General features: G+C 32.8%; 1 protein-coding gene across 2 annotated transcripts; it reads left to right on the top strand.

Annotated features, from left to right (window-relative positions):
- Positions 1-76: 76 nt before the first annotated feature.
- Positions 77-23611, top strand: LOC126745812 (heat shock protein 60A). Of its 2 annotated transcripts, none has more exons than XM_050453825.1 (8): positions 77-241; positions 655-828; positions 8667-9361; positions 15579-15787; positions 16080-16240; positions 16320-16470; positions 19806-19984; positions 23042-23611. In XM_050453825.1, the coding sequence occupies exons 2-8, from the start codon at positions 655-657 to the stop codon at positions 23195-23197; spliced, it is 1725 nt and encodes a 574-aa protein (XP_050309782.1). In that variant the 5' UTR covers positions 77-241; the 3' UTR covers positions 23198-23611. The 2 variants fall into 2 exon arrangements, with proteins under 2 accessions (XP_050309782.1, XP_050309781.1); XM_050453824.1 differs by lacking the exon at positions 77-241 and adding an exon at positions 425-592.
- Positions 23612-23909: the final 298 nt, after the last annotated feature.

Raw genomic sequence — 23909 nt, 5'->3', positions numbered from 1 at the left:
TATAAATATGAATATAAAGAAATACATAATATAAACAATGTATAATGTACCCTAACCTATCGTTACGTCATGGTTAACTGTCAAATGTCAATGTAAGACCTTTCAAAAGTCATTCTATTCTATTTGAAAAATCAGAAAGAAAAAGAACGTGGCCGAGTGAGCGTGGGTTGTTGTAACCCGGCGAATTAATTGAACATTTTCTCCTTTTGTGCTAATTTATCAAAAAACTATAAATTCAAAGGTAAGCTAATACTTTAGATTACATTAATAGCATTTATATAACTGGAGAACCAACAACTAACAGCACCTCAGATCTATAGCGGGGAGTGGAAGCCATGTGCTCTCTTTCTGGTATAATCTAGAATTCTAGAACCTCCCGTTCTAGAATCATTTTATATCCCTACAGTACACATTTAATAATTATTATTCTGTACTATTCACTCAGGACCAGTTCAGAATTCTCTAGAACCACACCTAACCTCCAAACTAAATCAAGTGGCATCAGATTTTTCTTTTTTTTTTTTTCCTGCCATTTTTACTGTCAAAGTGACTTTGCCAAACGGCCTGTAAAGATCCCTCATATTCCCCAAAGGTGATTCTTTCTACTATATATCTGCCTGTTTTTCATAAAATTGCCAATTTTATCTTCTCTAGATGTACCGAGTACCCAGTGCCATGCGTTCTGTGGCCCTACGCAGGTCCCAGCAAATCAACCAAGTGCAAAGGTGGTACGCCAAAGATGTGAGGTTCGGACCCGAGGTTAGGGCTCTTATGCTCCAGGGGGTGGACGTTTTGGCCGACGCCGTTGCCGTCACCATGGGTCCAAAGGTCAGTGGTTTTATGTATTTTTTTTATTTTATTTCTTATCAAATGAATGAATATGAAATAACGAATGGTTGTTATGCAAGGGATAAGTTATTAAAAAAAAGTTTTTTTAGGAATAAATTCAGTTTTTCATTTAGTTGAATATCATAATATTCACATTTCTTGGGCACGCTCTTAGAATTCTTTGTTAGTGTTCGGAATGATAGTACTGCATTGTAACAATTTTGCTTTAAATTTACCCACGACATGGGAAAGAATTAATTAGTATCTAGAAAATTGAAGATCACAAACGTCCAAAAAAAATTACTGGTTATTTTAATCCATGAATTGCCAGTGTCGCAATTGGACAACATAACATACTTCATGTAACGCAGATCTGTAAGAATTCTGGTATTTTTAAGAGATTTGTTTTACCTGATACATGTATTTTTCTCTTGAAAATATTGCAATACATAAGTGTAACGGTTAGGATTGAGGTCGAGAATATCATAGATTTAAATCCAATTTAAATTGTTAAATATTTATTATGATTGGTTGGTATTTCATGTGACACCTTATATATACTATAATATATTATAGAATGTAACATATGTGCCCTTGAATTACCTATAGCAAACAATATGGTTTTTATAGCAATTTAAAGCAAAAAAGGGCCCAAATTGGATCCTTGGGAACCCCAGAGGTAGTAGTATAAATATTAGACTTTGCACCCCCGACTTCAACATATTGCTGCCTATCAGTTAAATAAGAAATTTTTAAAATATTTGATATTAAAGGCATTATGTATATACTGGTAAAATGTTATTAGGTTAATCAATGTCAACTTTTTTGGTAAAAAACCATGTTGACTTTCCGATATACTATATTTTACTTCATCATATAGTCTATCAAACAATACAATTTCAAACACTTTAGATACGGAGTTTGGTATAGTAACTGGTCGATAATTTATTACTTCATTCCTGGCACCTTTTTTTAATATTGGAATGACTTTACTTAGACGCCAGGCTTTAGGATAGGTTGTATTCAATTTGTCCCTAACTTCTGGAACTTTTCCAGAGAACTGGAAGCTATCTCATGTATGTCCTATTTATAAATCTGGGAATAAAAGTGACATAATTAACTATCGTCCCATTAGTATCCTCTCTGCAATTCCTAAGCTGTTCGAGCACTGTGTAGAGGTGGTTCTATCTGGCACATTTCAGGAAATAATTGGTGATCAACAGCATGGATTCACCAGAGGTCGTTCTGTGGATACAAACTTGTTTTTTTTTAGCAACTATATCTTCAAATCTTTTGCCGACGGTAATGAAACACATGCGATATACACGGACTTTAGTAAAGCCTTCGATAAGGTCAACCATAATATTCTTATCTCTCATATTTCAGATCTCGGCATCAGCGGATCTCTTTTACTTTGGATCAAGTCTTATCTGATGGATAGAGAGCAGCGTGTTAAAATTGGTCGTTTTTTGTCCAACCCATTTTTGACAACTTCAGGGGTCCCTCAGGGCTCCCGTTTGGGACCATTGTTATTCAGTCTCTTTATCAATCACCTCAGCTCCCTACTGGAGTCTGAGTTTTTGCTCTTCGCTGATAATTTGAAAATTTTTTGGTGGATTTCCTCCTCTCAGGATCAGTTGGTGCTTCAGAGAGATATAAACAGAGTGTTTTCAGAGTGAAATGTGGGTTTATGAGGTTTACTCGTTTAAGGGTCTCCCCGCCTTGTCAATATGCTATTGATGGTATTCCCTTGAAGGAGCTTGACTCAGTCAAGGATTTGGGTGTCTTTCTGGACCCGAGTCTTACTTTCTCCCACCACTTCGAAAATACTGTAAATAGAGCTAATAAACTGCTTGGTTTTATCAAAAGATCTTGCAAAGACTTTACTAATGTGTCAGCATTGAAGACACTATATATTTGCCTGGTGAGATCTCTTCTCGAATTCTCCAATATTGTTTGGTCACCTCATTTTCTGATTCACATTGAGAGGCTTGAAAATATCCAGCACAAGTTTATCAGGTTTGCCAGATATACTCTAATGAAGTCAGGCCTGGATCTTACCTGTTCAGAGACCATGTCCTACCTGAGCATAAACTCCTTATCAAGTAGAAGGCAGTTCTTTGATGTTTGCTTTGCGTTTAAGGTTCTGAACGGTATTGTTAGAAGTCCGGAATGTCTGTGCCTTTTCTCTTTGCATGTATCTTCTTACACAACACGAGGTCAGGCGCTTCTCCATATTCCCTTTTGCAGAACATCCTATTTACTAAACAGCCCTATAAATAGAATAGCTTCTACAGTGAATAGATTTGCAAAAGATCTTGATTTTTTCAGTACATCTTTAAATAAACTTAAGTCGTCAGCTAGGGCAACTATCTTGGGATAGTGCCCTACTCCCACTCTTTAGATTAGGTTTAGCACAGTATTATTTATTAGTATTATAGTTTTTACTTTAGACTACTGTTAATTATTAATAAGTACTTGAAATGTTATATACGTTGATAAATAAATAAATAATTAATAAATAAATAAATAAAAGTTTGTAAGCAGAGGTTAAAAATATGCAAAAAAGGCTTTACTAAGAAATCAACACAACCCTTAATAATATATCCAGGTCTAACAGATCTTCAATTTCCTAATGGCATTCCTAATCTCTGTTTCTGTGAAAGCCCTATAACAAAAAAAGTCTTTGGAGCATACCTCATCCTGGCAGAGAGGTATGTCAGTTGAAAAAACAGAACAAAAATATACTGGGCGAACAAGTTTGCAATGTTTTTAGTACCATTTACTGAGAGGTACTTATAACAGTCATTTGGGCAGGTACGAATAAAAGACCAGAAAAATTTGGGATCTGTATAAATAACATGCTTCTTTCAGCTTTAGTTTTTATATTCTGCATATGCTTTTTTTTATACTTAATTTAATTGTTTGCATAATCTTTTTTTAAACTTCCTTTAATAGCATTCCTTATCTTTAATTATTTCACCATTATACTACACAGGAAATACTTTCCCAACTTGTGTTGACGTGGATACACATTCTGAAAAGATGTTATTGAGAATTTTATAGAAATTGTTTACAGAATCATCAATGTTTGGACAATTACAAATGCTATTCCAATTTGTATTTTGGAGTGAGATGTACATCCTTTCAAAATTCGCTTCTTTAAAATTAAACTTTTTGTTCTTAATTTGATTGCATTCCTCCAACTGTTTATTAATATTCACTTCGACTGATAATGTGGGATGGAATTTATCCAGATGCAACAATGGGTCATCATCAAGTCTAACATAACATTGAAAACATTGCGTACATCATTAATATGTAAAAAATTGTTAAAATCACCTAAAATTAAACATGCACAGGCTAAAAGATTTGTTTCAATACAATTATAAAATTTGTGATAAAAATCTAAACTACACCCAGGCACAAAGTACAAAACCAAAACATACAGAAATTTGTCCTTGGTCAAGGCTAATTTTTACACATAAGTCTTCAAGATCTTTGTCAAATATATCACTTTGCGTTGCTACAAATTTGTTATTTAAAGCTAATAAAATACTCCCACCTTGTTTTTTACTGGTAAGTATTTGAGCTCTGTCCTTTCTAAATATTATTTTATTTACATTAAATCAAATCAAAATATGCTTTATTGTCATAAGAGATAATCTTGTCGACAAAGCTGTATGGGAAGAATGGCATTACCATACATAATTACAAACAAAAAACATACTTATACAATACAAATCATACATAAGTATAAAATAGCAACCAAAAATAATGCTCAAAAAAGAAAATCTCTTATCTAAAAAGAAGTCATTTACTTCATAGTAGCCTCTTGCAATCAACAATTTTTTTTAATCCTTTTCCTAAAGACTATATTACTTTGCACTTCCTTAATATCCAAATTCAATATTCAATTCAATATATTCTAAATGATGTCTCTTTAGATGAACAAGCTATTATAGTGTGATACAATTTAATAAATATTTAGGCTTAATTATTCAATATATTCAATATATTCAACTTCAATATAAAATATTACAATTCTAAGAATATAAAGCACCTAGATACCAGAGTATCTGTATGTGCTATGGTAGAAACAATTTAAAAATTCTAATATATCAATGTTGTTACCCTTAGCAGGCTAGCCGTTATATAAATTAGTTCACAATATTTAACATTTTAAATAAGTTTACCCAAAACTACATAACAAAAATCAAAAACCAAACAATAAAAATGAGAAAAAGAGAAAAAAAAAAAAAAAAAGATTCATATACTATATACACATATACATTTTAACTACAAAGGTATTATGTAGTATTTTACAGAATTTTCTAGTCTTTGGTACCTAAAACCTATAATATTTGAAACAAAATAAATAATTGAATAAATGTCCATACTGAGATTTTTTTCTTTTTCCCTTATGTATTTATGTTGTGATTGCTATCGAGTAAGAAAATAAAAAGTTTGGTGAAAAGCAGAATATTGATACAAGCACATATGATCAATCAACAAAATTTTCTTTTGTTTCCTAATATATAACTTAGGGCATGCTCATTAAACTTTTTGTAGTATTTCTGTTGTTTGACATTTTCTGGGAGAAGGTTATAAAATTTTGGAGCTAAAAATACTGCCGAATGTTGACCAAAATCTTGAATCATATAAGGTAGTACAATTTGCTGGTGTTTATTAGCTCGGGTTTGGTGTCTATGGTTTATTATACTTTGTTTACCATAGAATTTATGAACATAAGAGCAACAGGTTGTTATAAAAAGAGTTTTAAAATCTTGTATTTCAAAATTATATAATTGCTTTGTTGAAAATAACCTAGGTCTCTTTAACATTATCTTTACTATTGAGTTTTGTATTGTTTTAAGATTTTTTAGACTGTTTTCATATGCCCCACCCCAAATCAATATCCCATACCTTAATAGGGGTTCCACGAGAGCTTTATAGATCAACACAATCAGTTTTCTGCACAAAATTTCCCTTAGTAAATAAAATTTATGTAAGAGTGCCTTTATCTTTTTTGTTAAATAATTAATGTGTATATCCCATTTTAGATGTTTGTCTATATGGACTCCCAAATATTTTATAGAGTTTACCTGTGCAATTGGTTCATTAATATTGTTTACAATAATATTTTGAAAGTTTGGTCTATTTAAACTGTTTATGGAAAATGCTATATATTTAGATTTTTTTGGATTTAGTGACAATTTAAAGGTGTCGAAAAAATTTTTGATTAATGATAGACCTTCTTGAAACTTAACTGGAAGATGATTAAACATTTTTTTACCATCAAATATAAATGACCTTTTCATTAATAAGTTTAAGGGTACAGGCAAAATCACACTTCTGCTATAATGGTGCCTATCTCCAACATTGAGATCTCTGTAGTTTTTGTGAATAAAGCACACCGTTTCCAGTATAAATAAAGATGGCAACGTGAGGATTTTGTGAGTAATGAAAAGTTCCCTACATGAATCTCTTATACCTACTTCGCAAATATATCTGATTGCAATATAAAAACACTCATAAATAATTGATTGGTACACGCACTCCAAAAATTATTAATTATAAATTCTTGGTTATAGACAGAACTGTTTAGCCATGTCTCTGTTAATGCAATTATGTCACTTTCATGATTTAATAACCATGAAAGTGACTGATGATTTAATAAACTCATCTCTGTAGACCAGCATGGATTTTTTAGCGGGCGATCTTGTGTTACTAACTTATCCTGTCTGTCTAGTCACATCTGTGAATCACTTGATGTTAATACTCAAGTCGATGTTATTTATACCGACTTCCAAAAAGCCTTTGATCGGATAGATCACTATATTTTGCTGCATAAATTAACTCAGTATGGTTTTTCAGGGAGATTATTTAATTTATTTCATTCCTACTTGATTTTTTTAATGATACCTTTTAACCTGTGCTCTGACATCATTTTAGTGTTTTAGTTTTGTTTCCTGTTAAATAATGTAATTTACTTCTTCTAAATTCTGTTTTATTGACAGCTTTACTTATTTTTTAATGAAATTTATCAAAAAGATGCTTTTTTTTTCTCAATCTGTTTTGTTATGATTAATTTTGGTAATGTGTGTAAATTTTATGGTAAAGTGTTTTAGAAGTTATGTTTGTTTGAAATTTAAAGTGAATTTGGAATTTTTTAGTTTTTAGGATGCTTGTACACAAGATTTTGTTGTCTTACGTAATATAGCACTTTTTCTTTCTTTCTTTCTTTGATTGGTAGATCTCAATATGTCGAATATGAGGGCTTTAAATCGAAACTTTTTAACGTAACGTCGGGTGTGCCACAGGGCTCGAACCTGGGTCCGCTCCTGTTTAGTTTTTTTATAAATGACTTGATTGAGTCACTCACTTGTCATAGGCTGGCTTTTGCCGATGATTTGAAGCTATATTTAAATGTATATGGCTTGGAGGATTGTGTTTTTCTTCAGAACTGTCTAAATACATTGGAGGTATGGTGCGCTGTTAACAGGTTAGGCTTGAATGCGGCTAAGTGTAGTGTGGTCAGTTACTCTAGATCAAAAACACCCTTAAATTTTAATTACTTTATTAATGATACTATTTTGAGTAGATTAGAGCAAATTACTGATCTTGGTATAACCTTTGACTCTGAATTTACATTCGTTCCACACTTCAATAACATAGTCAAGTCAGCCCTGAGAAGGCTTGGGTTCATAATTAGAAGTTCTCAGAGTTTTACCTTGGAGTCTACATTAAAACTGCTTTTCTGTTGCTTTGTGAGATCAAAACTGGAGTTTGGCTGCGTTATATGGAACCCGCTCTATCAGAATCATGTTGGTCTCCTTGAATCTGTTCAGCGTAGATTTGCTAAGTTTTTGGCCTTCAGGCAGGATGGCATATATCCGGTAAGAGGGTTTGATCATCGGCAACTATTGGAACGCTTCAATCTACATCCATTACAACTCAGAAGAATGATCTTCTCTGTAAAATTCCTGCATGGGTTACTGAATGGATTCATTGATAGTCCTGTACTTCTTTCCGGTGTACGTTTCATGGTGCCTAGGCTTAATGCTAGACATCCCCTAACGTTCTTTCTGCCAAGGCCTCATACTAACATTCTGTTGAAATCGCCACTATATACAATATGCGCTATATTTAATCGGATCTGTCACATGTGCGATATAAATTTCTCTCCGGTTCATGTGATTGTTGATATCTTGGTGGATCATTACTCTTGGGATTAAGACCCATGTGTTTAAGTTATAGTTAGTAGGTATATTGCAGTTAATTTAATTTAATTTAATTTTGTTGAATATGTGATTATCTTGTTAAACTTTTATAATGAGGTTTTTATATCATATTAATAGTTATTTGTTCTAATTCTTTGGATAGCTTTTGAGAATGTGACTTTACTTTACTCTTTTTCTTTTCTTTTCATTCTTTTAGGTTTGTTTGTGTGTGTTTTTTTTTTAACTATATTTTTCATTGTTTTGCAACTGTTTCCTGTTATTGGGCAAGTTGCCTGTTGGAAATAAAGGCTTATTATTATTATTATTATTATTATTATAACCGCAATTTTAAAACTTTGTTTTAATACCTCTGCAATGCATAGTAGACTTTTAGTTTTTTTAAGTTATTTCTATTTTGGGGCTTTGGTTCTTTTATTGATTTTTACTTTGTAGTAATTTTAATTTTACCTTTTTTTTTTTTAACTGGATAGGTTAAGAGATACAGAGTAGCGCTTTTAGCTAACCTTGGCCTGTTCAGGCAAATACTGTAATTTACAGGGGTTTATTGAATAAAGACGATTTATTTTTATTCTTATTATTATATCTTGTTCTCAGGGTCGTAACGTAATCATCGAACAGTCGTGGGGTTCCCCGAAAATCACCAAGGACGGCGTGACGGTCGCGAAAGGCGTCGAACTAAAGGACAAATTTCAAAATATCGGCGCCCGATTGGTCCAAGACGTGGCCAACAACACGAACGAGGAAGCGGGAGATGGAACCACCACAGCGACCGTATTGGCCCGTTCGATCGCCAAAGAGGGTTTCGACAATTTGGGTCGGGGCGCGAACCCCGTCGAGATTCGTAAGGGCATCATTTCCGCCGTCGAAAAGGTGACGGAAACGTTGAAAACGTTATCGAAACCGGTCACCACTCCGGAGGAGATTTGTCAGGTGGCGACGATTTCCGCCAACGGGGACACGAGCGTCGGTAATTTGATCGCCGACGCGATGAAGAAGGTCGGCAAGGAGGGCGTGATCACCGTAAAAGACGGTAAAACGTTGAAGGACGAATTGGAGGTGATTGAGGGCATGAAGTTTGACCGCGGGTACATTTCGCCGTATTTCGTTAACACGACCAAGGGGGCGAAGGTGGAGTATCAGGACGCGTTGCTGTTGTTTAGCGAGAAGAAGATCTCTTCGGTGCAGAGTATCGTGCCCGCTTTGGAGTTGGCCAACTCGCAAAGGAAACCGCTCATTATTATCGCCGAGGATGTCGACGGAGAGGCTTTGACCACTTTGGTTGTTAACAGGTGAGGTTTATGTATTTATTTAATAATAATAATAATAATAAATGCCTTTATATTATGTAACTAATTGATATCAAGGTACAGCGAGATCGAGCCCAGGGCTACTCTATCTAACCGTACCTACTAAGAAATTGTTAAAAATTTGCACTTAAAAACCTATATCAAAATATACAGGGTGTTTCAGAACACAATTCAATGTGTTTTATCTACTGTGGTATGTAAACTTTTTAAACTTTCGTTAAATTTTAGCACCTATCCTGACTCATTTGTAACACCTGCCTTTAAAAATGATGGTAAACATGATATTAAAAATTACCATAGTGGCAAAATTGTTAAATAACATTATCTCACCTATTTTCTATAATGCTCTATCAAGTACCAACTTGTTATACGTTGAATCCTTGTCTAGCGCACTGGCAACAAGTTGATGTTGCCTTGACTTGAGTGCAACACAATCTTCTTATTAATAAGTTGCAGTCATTTGGGATTCATGGCACTTTGGTTCAAAAGTTATTTGAGCAATAGAACACGGATTGTAAAGATAGAAAACAAAACCCTCTCAAAAGAAATTTCGGTCGACTATGTTGTTCACAAGGTGCTCATTTAGGTACTTTATTGTTTGTTTTATTTATTGACGCACTACTAACAAAAAAGAATGATATACTGTGAAGGTCTTCTCAATGCGAATGATTTAGATATTATTTCTAAATGGAGTTCAGCCAACAGATTGACTGTTTAAAATGTTTCCAACAAGAAATATACTTATTTATATGACTCATTAATAAGAATATCTTGAGTAGAGTCAATGAAATTAAGATCTGGGTGTGTATATCGAATCTAAGACCACTTCGGTTTGATTATCATATAAATTCTATTAAAAATAAAGCTGTGAAGCTATTGGGTTTTATTAATCAAACAAAGTTTTATTAATCTCTTTATTGCTCCTATGTGCGATCTATACTAGAATATGCTAGTCCAGTTTGGTCACCACAATATAAGATATATAGGGTCTACCAATAAGAATGATGCTAAAAAATAAAAACGAATTGGTTAATTTCTTTGATTGATGTTTCATGTTGTAGTTTATTATGTAACATTATGTTTTAAACAAAATATCATTAAGATGTTCACCTCGGCTACGGCGGCAGACGTTTAGACGATGAACCTAATTTTCAATCACTTTTTCTAACAAGTTGGGCTGAATTTCGCGAATAACCCTAGTTATGTTAACTTTCAACTCATTGATGGTTTGAGGATTGTTAGAATACACCTTCGACTTCACATATCCCCAAAGAAAAAAGTCCAGGGGAGTAAGATCACAGAACCTTGGTGGCCAGTTGATATTGCCATGTCGCGAAATTATTCGATCTTCAAAACGCTCTCTTAATAAATTAAGTGTGGCTCGGGCGGTGTGTGATGTCGCTCCGTCCTGTTGAAACCAATTCTGTTCGAAGTCTCCACCATCAATTGCAGGCCAAAGAAAGTTTGTTTAATGTCGCGGTAGCGCTCTCCGTTGACAGTCACGGTACGCCCCCCTGCATCCTCAAAAAAGTATGGACCGATAATTCCACCGACATGCAAACCACACCACACAGTCACTTTTAACGGGTGTAATGGCACCTGTACTAATTTCTGGGGATTGTTCTGACATCAGAAGCGGCAATTCTGCGTATTGACAACGCCACTAAGACAAAAATGGGCTTCATCTGAAAAGATGATTTGGTTTCCCAAAATCGGCATTTTGTTCCAACTGCAACAGGGCCCAGTCGGTAAACGTTGTTCGCAAACCATGGTCAGCAGGCTTCAATTCTTGAGTTAGAACCATCTTATATGGATGTAGGCCTAAGTCTTTCTTCAAAATGCGCCACAGAGACATTGGTGAAATGCCTAATTGCTGAGAACGGCGCAAAACAGACACATTGTTATTCGCGTCAACACTTTCTCTTGCAGCGGCCTTGCACTTTTTTGTCGCGTTGGTGGCTTATTATCCAGAAGAGTGTACTCCCGTTCAAACTTATTAATTGTGCGCCTTATTGCAAGCTCAGAAGGCCGTCCACGATGGCTAAAATCTTCTTTAAGAGCACGATAACAGGCTCTAACCGATTGCGCATTTTCGTAATACCTTTTCACGTTAGCTATACGTTGCTCTTGACTTAAACGATTCATGATGAAATGTCAAAGTATACTTAACATAACTGACGCTTGATCCGCGTTTTGACACATACCATTTTGCGTACGTTGCCCACTAAACTTTTATCACTTCTATTGATACACCCATTACTATGGTGCCGAAAAAAGCTGGGACAGCAAAATCTCTTGGTCTATTAGAATAATATATTTTGATGTTGTCAAAGTTAATTTAATTTTGTAACAGCCGCGTCAGCAAAATTGTTCTTTCAAAATGCCTGCATTATCTCAACAAAAAGCGATAATATACACTCGTCTGATGGATGGAGTTCCTATAAGAAGAATTGGGCGTTAGTAAAAATGCTGTTTCCTTAGCTAAGGCAAAAATTGCAGAAAATGGAGCTGTTTTAAGAAATCCAGGTTCTGGTGGACCAAAAATTTTAAACGACATTCCCAATAGAGAGTTAGTTAGCTTTCTAAGAAACAATCCGTTTGAAACAGCAATAAAGGCGAAAGAAGACACGCATTTTTTTGGTTGTAGTAGGATAAGAAATTCGGAAATTAGGAGTTGCTGTGCAACAAATAAAATATTTTTGACTAAAGCAAATAAACAGAGAAGATTAGAATTTGCCCATCAAAACGACATATGGGAAACGGTAATATTTTCGGATGAGAAAACCTTTCAGTCGTGCAATAATGGCAAAATCAGCGCTTACAGGCCTTCTTATACCAGATGTGATGAAAGATATACACACATACATGATCGTTTTAGAGGACCAGGCGTTTGTCAAATAGTACAGGGAAGGCTTAATGCCTTAGGATATTGCAATATCCTGAACAATGTTATGATGCCATTGCTTGGTGTAGTCTCTGGGCAAGATTTTATCTTCCAACATGATAATGCTCCTATACATACGGCCCGTATAGTTCAAAACAATCTAGACGAAAGACAAATTCAAGTTTTACCGTGGCCCTCCAAAAGTCCTGGTATCAACCCAATTGGAAACTGGGGTTTAGGGTAAAATGGAAAAATATGTGTATGAAGATAACTTTAGGCCTAGAAATCAGAATGAATTACGCCTAAAGATAGATGACGCATTGGACCAAATAACCGAAGAATATACCAGAAACTTAATTTTAGGTATGCCACGACGTTTGCAAGCTGTAATTGATAACGACTATGCGGTATTTATAAAATGGGTTCCAAATAAAAATAAATATCGAAAAATAAAAATGTTTGGTAACAATATTATTATTTAAATATGTAATTATTAAGACTCCAAAAATTCTTAATGCATACCATATCCAAGGAATGCCATGTACTATAAAAGTCTAGGAGACAATTCCCTACCTAAATTTTAATGTCCCAGTTTTTTTCCGGCACGGTGGTACTTAGGACAATGTTTCGTTTATTTTTTTGTTAATATTTATAGTAGTAATTCTTTTATTTTCTTAGTGCAAAGTTCATATACCAAAATAATTCCTTGACTGAAGATAAAGGTTAAAATATAATGGTAGAACTAATAAAAATAGTAACATTGTTCTTGTTACACTTCTCACTTATTATAAATAATAAACTTAAAAGACTTTTCGGCATATACACTGTCCCGCAAAATTAACCGGACAACGAAAAATTTGGTTCTAATTTAATCCTTAATAACTGTTTCAGTATTGCATTGATTTTGATAATTTTTTTGCCAAATTTTAGTTTGTTTTATTGTCATCATATCGAGGTTCCAAATATTTTCAATGTTATTTTACAGGGTTAAAAGTCGAATTTTACCATAAACATCTTAAACACCCTGTGGAAAATATTCACAACCGAATAATGATTTTTCTCAATCAATCTCGATCAATCTCTCTCTTTTCTTGACACCTTATTTTTTTATTCATTAAAATATCTGTAATCTTAACGAAAATACACTGGCTTAAAGGAAACAGTGTAATAAGACTTTAACCACTTTGGTTATTAATAGGTGAGGTTTACGTATTTAATAATAATAAGAAATATTCTTTATTCGCCAAAACTAAATACTACAAAATATTTTAATAGATAACTATTATCAAAAAATTAATTCATTAGAAATTTATCAACAGCACAAGATCTGTTCATATGCCAGGTAACAGTAGAGTGACTAGGAATAAATCCAATATAAAAAATATACATTTATTTGGAAATATAGGGGTAATTTATAATGAGCCAAGATTGATAGTTTTTAGATAGTTATAGAACTGAGGAGTATAGGGTGTATTACAATTGACAGGAAAAATAATGTTTAAAAAGCTCTACATCACCATAAACCATTGAGCTAATAAAACAATCTTTTCTATTTATATTTTTGACGTAACTCCAAAAAGTTCTACTAGCAGAACCTATAAATCCCTGAACATCTGAGATATGTGTATGATAAGTATTTTCATATAGAGTTTTGCATGATTTTTCCAATTTAGAGAATACTGTACAGTCATCAACGAATTATTTTAAAAGTTCTGTGTGCCCTCTTTTTTCAAAAATCAGTGATTCTAAACCAATAAGGAAATTTTCTATTTTTTGCAATTGCCTTAGGTACAAAAATTTCAAAACATCTATTAAGGACATTATACAACATCACGAATATACCATTAATATATTTTTCATTAAAAAAAAACTTGCCAGTCAAAACAGGATACATAATTTATTATCCTGGTAACTGCAATTTTTAAAATCATTATAGGCATAGCTATATGGAAACTCGTGAAGCTCTTTGGGCTTCACTTCTTCTTTGGCATTATTATACTGAGTGATACAGAATAAGGTGCTGATCCTTAAGGATCTTAATACTTAGATAGTTTTAAGAAAAATAGTCTAAATGAAGCTATGTCCTAAACCCGCTAACTTCTGAGCTACCGGGTGTTTAAAAAACAATGATGTAGGAAATGTTTGTAAAGTTTAACCAGTATCGTCCGTACAGGAACGTACTGCCTTTCCGTAAAATAAAAATAATTTTCATAATCCCCCTTTGATTTTAGGGCAAATTTATCATTAAAAATATTTTTATGGCCACCACCTGCTATTATGCATGCTTCAGCTCTTCTCCTCATTGAGTTTCAGTCCAACTGTTAATATTTAACAACGATACCAAAAGGGACATGGCCCATGTCTTAAATAACTAATTTACACAATAACAAAAAAAAATATCACAAAATATACACCTCAAATACAATTATGAATAAAATGCACTTAAATAAGATAAAATGATTAGCCTAATTAAGGTCTTTACTGACAAACATAACAAGTTGTTATGGGGTTTCTTAACTCTTTTTTGGTATATAATAATAATACCGAATTATTTTTAATATAAATACTGTAAACCGGTGTCTTAAGATGTCCCCCACAGGAAAAAAATCGTGTTTGGGTAAGTGTATCTGGGTGGCCACGATTGTGATCGTCTACGACCAACGATTATTATAATGTTGATTTAAAATTCTCTTCTTCGTATGTTAAAATGTTGCAAGTCAGTACCAAATGCGATTGTTTATATAAATATTTATTTAAAATGTTGAAATAAAAAATTTAAAGGATGTAGATTTGTTCGATTTTGCATGTTTATTTAACTTCCTATAAAATCAGGCAACATTGATAATTTAGGACCAGGACAATAAAATTTGCATTAAAAACAGATATGGGGGTTATTAGAAAATAATAAAACTTGCATGATTTCATTCAACACGTTAGATCCGATAATTTTATTCATGTTTACAATATAATAATTAAGTTCTGATAAATAAGAACAAAATACTAAAAAATAGGGACGTCCAAAAAAATTACTAATTATTTTGACTCATAAGTAGTTAGTGTCGCAATTGGACAACATGATATTTCAAGTAATGCAGGTCTCTAAGAATTTTTACATTTTTAGCAGATTTGTTTTACCTGATACATAAATTTTTTTCTCAATTCCTTTTTTCTTTGTTCGACTCTTTTGCCAAGTATGGACTTTTTATCAGTGTCATCATTTTATCTGGGCCCAATCTAATGATTTTCTCTTCTCAATTTGCTTGTTAAAAATTGAAATTTGCAGGAATAATAATGGGATTATTGTAATTCTTATAGACTCAGGATCGGACTTCAAGTAGCCGCCGTAAAAGCCCCCGGTTTCGGTGACAATCGTAAATCGACCCTGCACGACATGGCCATCGCTTCCGGTGGGATCGTATTCGGCGACGACGCGGACATTGTCAAATTGGAGGACGTGAAAGCGTCAGATTTGGGACAAGTCGGTGAAATCGTCATCACTAAGGATGACACTTTGTTGCTGAGAGGTGAGTAGGCGTTTTGATTTATTTAGAAATTGTTTATCTTCCATTAAGTGTGCTGCAACATTCAATTCCGTGGTGTTGACGCTTTTTAGAATGGAAGACAGAGTAAAATGGTTGTGATGCAATAAATGTTGACAGTATTGATATCGTTTGTCACATTTAAAGAAACGCAATGAACAACTTTTTGGGTTCTTAATTTGATTAGCGTATTTTGACGGTTCAAGAGAGGATAAAAAGTTGTTAAAAAACCACCCATGTATAAACATATTGACGCTCGTTTCTTTTTTTTTTGTAGGTAAGGGCAAAAAAGAGGACATTGACAGACGCGCGGACCAAATCAGGGATCAAATCAACGACACCACGTCGGAATACGAAAAGGAGAAATTGCAGGAGCGTCTCGCACGTTTGGCCTCTGGTGTGGCGGTACTTAAAGTGGGCGGAAGCAGCGAAGTTGAGGTTGGTGTCATTACCACTCATATAATGTCCTATTCTGATGAACAAATTTTTATTTTGTTAATTGTTTGTTTCGTTTTAGGTAAATGAAAAGAAGGACAGAGTGACTGACGCGTTGAATGCGACCAGAGCGGCCGTAGAAGAGGGAATCGTGCCCGGAGGTGGTACCGCTTTGCTCAGGTGCTCCGCCAGTTTGGACACGTTGAAGGCGCAAAATAAGGATCAAGAAATTGGTACGAATTTGTTTTTAGCCCATCATTTAAATTATTTTTTGATAATACGTCTGACCTAACTGTCGTAAAAGTATGTCCTTCAAAAAATATATACCAAGCTGATCTGCGACTTGCTAATTTGAAATTTAAAATAGCATAGTTGGCTTGCACCGTTGATTCCAGGCATATCACACGGTGTTTTAAGTGTAATCACTTCGACCACTTGCTAAAATTTTGCAAGAATATTGAAGTTTTGTCCTCTTTGTGCAAGGTCTATGTAATATAAGGAATAATATAAAGATTTTTTTTCTATTTATTCGACACAAAGTTCATAACTCAAAAAATTGACCAGATATCGTTTTGAAAATTTGTAAACATATTCCAAGAACAATTTCATTGGACACCTATTTCAGCGTTTTTCCAAATTTGTACAAGAATTTGAGAAAAATTTTTTTTTTCAAAAATATCCATTTTTTTTTTCTATTTTTTCGGCACAAAGTTCATAACTCAAAAAATTGACTAGATATCGTTTTGAAAATTTGTACACATGTTCCAAGGACAATTTCATTGGACACCTATTTCAGCGTTTTTCCAAATTTCTACAAGAATTTGAGAAAAAAAAAATTTTTTCGAAACTATCGATTTTTTTTCTATTTATTCGACACAAAGTTCATAACTCAAAAAATTGACCAGATATCGTTTTGAAAATTTGTACACATGTTCCAAGGACAATTTCATTGGACACCCATTTCAGCGTTTTTCCAAATTTCTACAAGAATTTGAGAAAAAAAATTTTTTTTCGAAACTATCGATTTTTTTTCTATTTATTCGACACAAAGTTCATAACTCAAAAAATTGACCAGATATCGTTTTGAAAATTTGTACACATGTTCCAAGGACAATTTCATTGGACACCTATTTCAGCGTTTTTCCAAATTTGTACAAGAATTTAAGAAAAAAATTTTTTTTCGAAAATATCGATTTTTTTTCTATTTATTCGACACAAGGTTCATAACTCAAAAAATTGACGAGATATCGTTTTGAAAATTTGTACACATGTTCCAAGGACAATTTCATTGGACACCTATTTCAGCGTTTTTCCAAATTTCTACAAGAATTTGAGAAAAAAAAATTTTTTTCGAAACTATCAATTTTTTTTCTATTTATTCGACACAAAGTTCATAACTCAAAAAATTGACCAGATATCGTTTTGAAAATTTGTACACATGTTCCAAGGACAATTTCATTGGACACCTATTTCAGCGTTTTTCCAAATTTCTACAAGAATTTGAGAAAAAAAAATTTTTTTCGAAACTATCGATTTTTTTTCTATTTATTCGACACAAAGTTCATAACTCAAAAAATTGACCAGATATCGTTTTGAAAATTTGTACACATGTTCCAAGGACAATTTCATTGGACACCTATTTCAGCGTTTTTCCAAATTTCTACAAGAATTTGAGAAAAAAAATTTTTTTTCGAAACTATCGATTTTTTTTCTATTTATTCGACACAAAGTTCATAACTCAAAAAATTGACCAGATATCGTTTTGAAAATTTGTACACATGTTCCAAGGACAATTTCATTGGACACCTATTTCAGCGTTTTTCCAAATTTGTACAAGAATTTAAGAAAAAAATTTTTTTTCGAAAATATCGATTTTTTTTCTATTTATTCGACACAAGGTTCATAACTCAAAAAATTGACGAGATATCGTTTTGAAAATTTGTACACATGTTCCAAGGACAATTTCATTGGACACCTATTTCAGCGTTTTTCCAAATTTGTACAAGAATTTGAGAAAAAAAAATTTTTCCGAAAATATCGATTTTTTTTTCTATTTATTCGACACAAAGTTCATAACTCAAAAAATTGACGAGATATCGTTTTGAAAATTTGTACACATGTTCCAAGGACAATTTCATTGGACACCTATTTCAGCGTTTTTCCAAATTTGTACAAGAATTTAAGAAAAAAAATTTTTTTAGAAAATATCGATTTTTTTTTCTATTTTTTCGACACAAAGTTCATAACTCAAAAAATTGACGAGATATCGTTTTGAAAATTTGTACACATATTCCAAGGACAATTTCGTTGGACACCTATTTCAGCGTTTTTCCAAATTTGTACAAGAATTTGAGAAAAAAAATTTTTTTTCGAAAATATCGATTTTTTTTCTATTTATTCGACACAAAGTTCATAACTCAAAAAATTGACCAGATATCGTTTTGAAAATTTGTACACATGTTCCAAGGACAATTTCGTTGGACACCTATTTCAGCGTTTTTCCAAATTTGTACAAGAATTGTAAAAAAAACATCTTTGACTAAGTGAATTAATTACAAGTTAGAGACTCGCGCGGTGATGTGTGGTATAAATAGTTCACCTTCCATTAAGGACTCAACATCCAATTCCATGGTGTTGACGTCTTATAACGGAAGGTAAAGTAAAATTGTTGCGATGCAATAAATGTTGCTCTTAGTATTATTTGCGGCATTTAAAGAAACGCAGCAAACAAATAATCGTTTTTTTCTTATCCTAATAATATTTGATTGTGATAATCGATTTGTGCCTTTGGTAACATAGAATTAATTTTTATTGAAAGGTTTAGTTTTTGTTAATAGATATCGTAATGTGTTTTGCATAGTTTTTTTAAGTTAAATGTTTTAGGAATTCTTCTGATTTTGTCAGACAAACATGGAATGAATGGTAAAATAAGATTTGTGGTATAATGTTTGCACGATTCTATAATATTTTGACCACTCCTCTCTTTACCCTTATTGGATGATTAGGAATTTTGCAAATCCACACAGATTAGTATAGATTTAGGTGGCGGATCTCCAATAGAACAGAATGATATTGATTTGTAACTAAATCCTCAGGCAAATCAACATTGATATTTTTAACATAACCAGAAGTGACTTTATCAAGAAGTTGAAGTAATTTGTATGTTAGTCAGGTTTAGTTTCATAATTTCTTTTTTATATTCCTTTAAAGTGTTTTTATTAGGTACCTTGTTAAATTTTACTACATATGTTTTCTATTCCATTACTTGTGATTACCCTAGTTGGTGTTTGTAATGAGTACAATAAATAAATAAAATTAAGATGCGTTGGTTTACGGTTAGCTCTCTTTTCTTTACAAACGACGATCAGTATGAAAAATTAACCGTGACATTATGGTCATTCATTGCTTTACTTGAACCACTTTTGCTAATACAATTTATATGATGCCATGTTTTATGGGAAGTTCAAGAACTGCTCCTGCTTTTTGGAGTAGTCACCTTGACTGGCTGATGATATACTTCGTGATCCAATAGAAATTTTATTAGAGTTCTAATTGCTTCGATTTTTAGGTATCGAAATTGTAAAACGCGCCCTAAAAATCCCGTGCATGACTATTGCAAAGAACGCGGGTGTCGACGGTGCTGCCGTGGTGGCCAAGGTCGAACAACAAAGCGGAGACTACGGTTATGACGCGTTGAACAACGAGTACGTCAACATGTTTGAGCGGGGCATCATTGACCCAACGAAGGTATGTCAAAAGATTTAGATAGAAGACAGGGAATAGTTTATAAAGAAGATGTTTTCTTAAAGGAAATCCACACGCACATTTTGAGGATTTTAAGAAAACATCTTGTTTGTGTCGAAAGAGTTCCCCGTTTTGTGAATATGAAGAGAATACGAGATATTCAAGTATCAGACCACATGTTCATACTGAAATATATTGTGTTTAAAATTCTTTAAACATAAATAGTAAAGCCTTTGGTAATGATGAACTTAATATAAATTTAATATTTACTTATCTGTCCAATAACACTGACCGTTTACGTATATCCTAAAACTTTATATTGAAAAGTCATATTTTACTCTCAAATGCAAAAAAACTAATGTGTCACTTCCAAAAGTTAGTAATCCAAATGACTAATATGTTCAATTATAGACGATATTACCAACTCTCGAATTATCACAACTGCCTGGAATTACAAATTAAATAAAATCGTGGTTCAAGAATTCCAGGCAGTTGGGATTAAGTCCGGAAACTGCCTAAAATTACAGATTAAAAAAATTATAAATTAAAAATTCGATGCAACTGCCTGAAATAACAAATTAAATAAAATCGTAAATCAAGAATTTCAGGCAATTAAATCCATGTCTTGGAATTCAAAAATTAAAATTTTGACATTCCAGGAAATTGAGAAAGTTTAATAGCTTGGAATCAAAGAATAAGATAAGACAGTATTATGGATCAAGAATTCCAGGCAGTTGGGACCAACTCCAGGAATTATAACAACTGCCTGGAATTCTTGAACCACGATTTTATTTATTTAATTTGTAATTCCAGGCAGTTGTGATAATTCGAGAGTTGGTAATATCGTCTATAATTAAACGTAATCACCAAAAGTCATTTGGATTACTAACTTTTGGAAGTGACACATTAGTTTTTTTGCATTTGAGAATAAAATATGACTTTTCAATATAAAGTTTTAGGATATGCGTAAACGGTCAGAATTATTGGACAGATAAGTAAATATTAAATTTATATTAAGTTCATCATTACCAAAGGTTTTACTATTTATGTTAGAAAGAATTTTAAACAATTATTATTACAAATTAAATAAAATCGTGGTTCAAGAAATTCAGGCAGTTGAACCCACATCCCAGCATAACTTCAAATACCTGGAATTTTAGGCAATTGAGACAGCTCAACTGTCTGGATTCAAAGAATAAAATAAAAGAAAATCGTGGTTCAAAAATTCCAGGCTGTTGGGACCCGGTCTGGGAATTACCATAACTGCCTGGAATTACAAATGAAATAAAATCGTGGATCAAGAATTTCAGACAATTAAATCCATGTCCTGGAATTGTAAAAAATAAAAATGTCGAAATTCCAGGTAATTGAGACAGTTCAACGGCCTGGAATCAAAGAATAAAATTAAATAAAATCATGGTTGAAGAATTCCAGGCAGTTGGAATTCAGTCCGGAAACTACGACAACTGCCTGGAATTACAAATTTTAAAAATTCGATGCAATTGAGACCACATTCGGGAATTATTACAACTGCCTGGAATTCGAAAATAAAATTTTTAGAATTTCAGGTAACTGAGGCAGTTCAATCGAAAAATAATCTGGTATTAATTTAATAAGATATATAAGTGTATGAAAAGTATATCGTATCCTACGCAGTGGCATATATGCGATGTCGAAGCCATTTTATCACATATTTGGTGTGTAGTGATTGAATGTAAAGACTAGCCATGTAAATCCATTGTTAATTTGTTTAAATGACAAAACTTGCTCCCTTTGTTTAAACAGAATTGTATATGATATACGTATTTTCTGCAGTTTAATAAATATACCTTGACCAAATACGGGTTTAATTTAAAAACTATTTTTGAATATAGGTAATGAAAAGTTGTCTATAACCAAAAAAAAAAAACTGAAATTTAATGATTTGTCTTAAAAAAACTTACTTTCCACTTCTTATGCGATTAAAAAAAAATGGCACAACTACTGCAATTTTCATAGCAATACGTCATGGTTTCAAAAAATAAAATAAAAAGGGTTTTTTTTACGTTTTACTTAAAAACCTTAAGGTTATGTGAGAAAAGTATAGACACAAACTATAGGTTTTTTAACATCTATAAATTTTTTAAAAAAACATTTTTTTCTGAGGCAATTATATTCTGCAAAAAAAAACGTTTATTTTCAAAAATCATTGTTCTTCTAAAATAATATGATATATGTATATCCTATGGTTTAGTAAATATACCAAAATCAAAATTTTACTAAAGAATCGTTGAATAAATGTATATTTAACGATAATAATATATGACGTGTTGCTTGGAGAATAACCCATTGAATCGATTTCTTCGTTTTTTACTTATTATTTAAACCATTAAAATATTGTAACCATGATATTTGCGCAAACGACACTCACGCACACAGCCAATTTCTGGAATCCAATGCTTGAATTGAATCTGATCTAAAAAACCTATTTCAAGCACATGCTAATAATTAATTTAGTAAAATCGGTTGCTTTAGTATTCCATACTGAAAGCATGAAAAATAATGTTCTTGAAAACCTTAACAGAGAACTTAGTTCTATTTTGATATCAACAAAAAAACTCTGCTGAAAATTTAAGCTTGATTATTGACAGTAAAATGAGGTATAAAGAGTATGTAAAGTCTAAACTTACATCTACATAGAAACTATCTAACTCACGAAAGCTTAGTGCTTTCATCTATGAATTTCTGCGATAATACCTCTGGATTCTGTTTGGCTTTTCGGATATTCAAAGAATTTAAAAATTACAAAATTTATGTTTGCGACTCATATTTTTTGAAATACGGCTTTGGGAGCGAATTTCTCTTAAACCGAACGAAATAAATGAAAGGCTAAATATGCGTAGCAAAAAAAAAAATTACCCTCGTTATCACGTTGAATCACAACTACATTTTTCTCATTTCTATGCCTAATTTTGGATGGGAAGATTGGACATGGATTTGTCTTTTGTACTTAGAATAATTATGTCAATGTATTTTTTTTTTTATGATGGTTAATAAATAAATTGTTGCTAATATGCGTAGGTGGTGAGGACAGCTTTGGTAGATGCCTCCGGTGTAGCCTCCTTACTGACGACAGCCGAGGCGGTAATCACGGAAATTCCAAAAGAAGAACCGGCGATTCCGACGGGCATGGGCGGCGGAATGGGCGGTATGGGAGGCATGGGCGGCATGATGTAAACCGACTTAAGGCGATAGATGCCAACCAAATTTTGTAGTCTTCTATAGGGAAGACTATACCCGTGACTGTGACTCGTAGCTGTGTTGTCAAAAAAATTGTTTTAAATCTTTTGGCCGCGGCGATTATTATTATTATTAATAATATTAATTAATAGTGTTGTGCCTGGATGTTTTTATCGTGGCATCATCATCATCTGTAGAAAGAACCATGTGAAATTTCACAGTTGATAAAAAAAGACTTGCAAGGTTGTTATTACGTAGGGAGGGAGGGAGTGCGCGCGCATCTACTTTTCGGAATATGATTCTCGATCTGAAATGCATTTATTTGTTTCATGTAAACGTTAGTAAAGGGGGTTTTCAGTTTTTATATACGATGTGCAAATTGTTATGAATATATTTGTTATAATTTTTTAATTTGTTGTTTCATTTATATAGTATACGAATACTATAATGGTACAAGGCGAAGTCTAGTCTGAAGGATGATGTATTTAAAATGAATATTCTCGTATCATGAATAACGAAATCAACTTGGTAATATATAAAGAAGAAAAAGTGGGATTTCTTTTGCAATTCATTTATATTCCGGAACAGTGGTCAACGTTCAAAGTAGAAAACGCCAAAGTAGATATGAAAGCAATAATGTCTGTAGAGGAGACGGATACTTTATACTGTAGTTAAGCGAGTTAAATCACTTATAGGAATAAATCAGTGG

This window comes from Anthonomus grandis, chromosome 16 (assembly GCF_022605725.1).
Source record: "Anthonomus grandis grandis chromosome 16, icAntGran1.3, whole genome shotgun sequence".
Taxonomy (NCBI): domain Eukaryota; kingdom Metazoa; phylum Arthropoda; class Insecta; order Coleoptera; family Curculionidae; genus Anthonomus; species Anthonomus grandis.
This window is presented reverse-complemented; position numbering and strand designations above follow the sequence as displayed.

Excerpts from the sequence above, each read along its gene's own strand:
- LOC126745812 (XM_050453825.1), top strand. The coding sequence starts at position 655 with ATGTACCGAGTACCCAGTGCCATGCGTTCTGTGGCCCTACGCAGGTCC. Across the intron at positions 9,362-15,578 it reads ACCACTTTGGTTGTTAACAG|ACTCAGGATCGGACTTCAAG; the intron begins GTGAGGTTTATG and ends TAATTCTTATAG. Across the intron at positions 16,241-16,319 it reads GCGGAAGCAGCGAAGTTGAG|GTAAATGAAAAGAAGGACAG; the intron begins GTTGGTGTCATT and ends GTTTCGTTTTAG.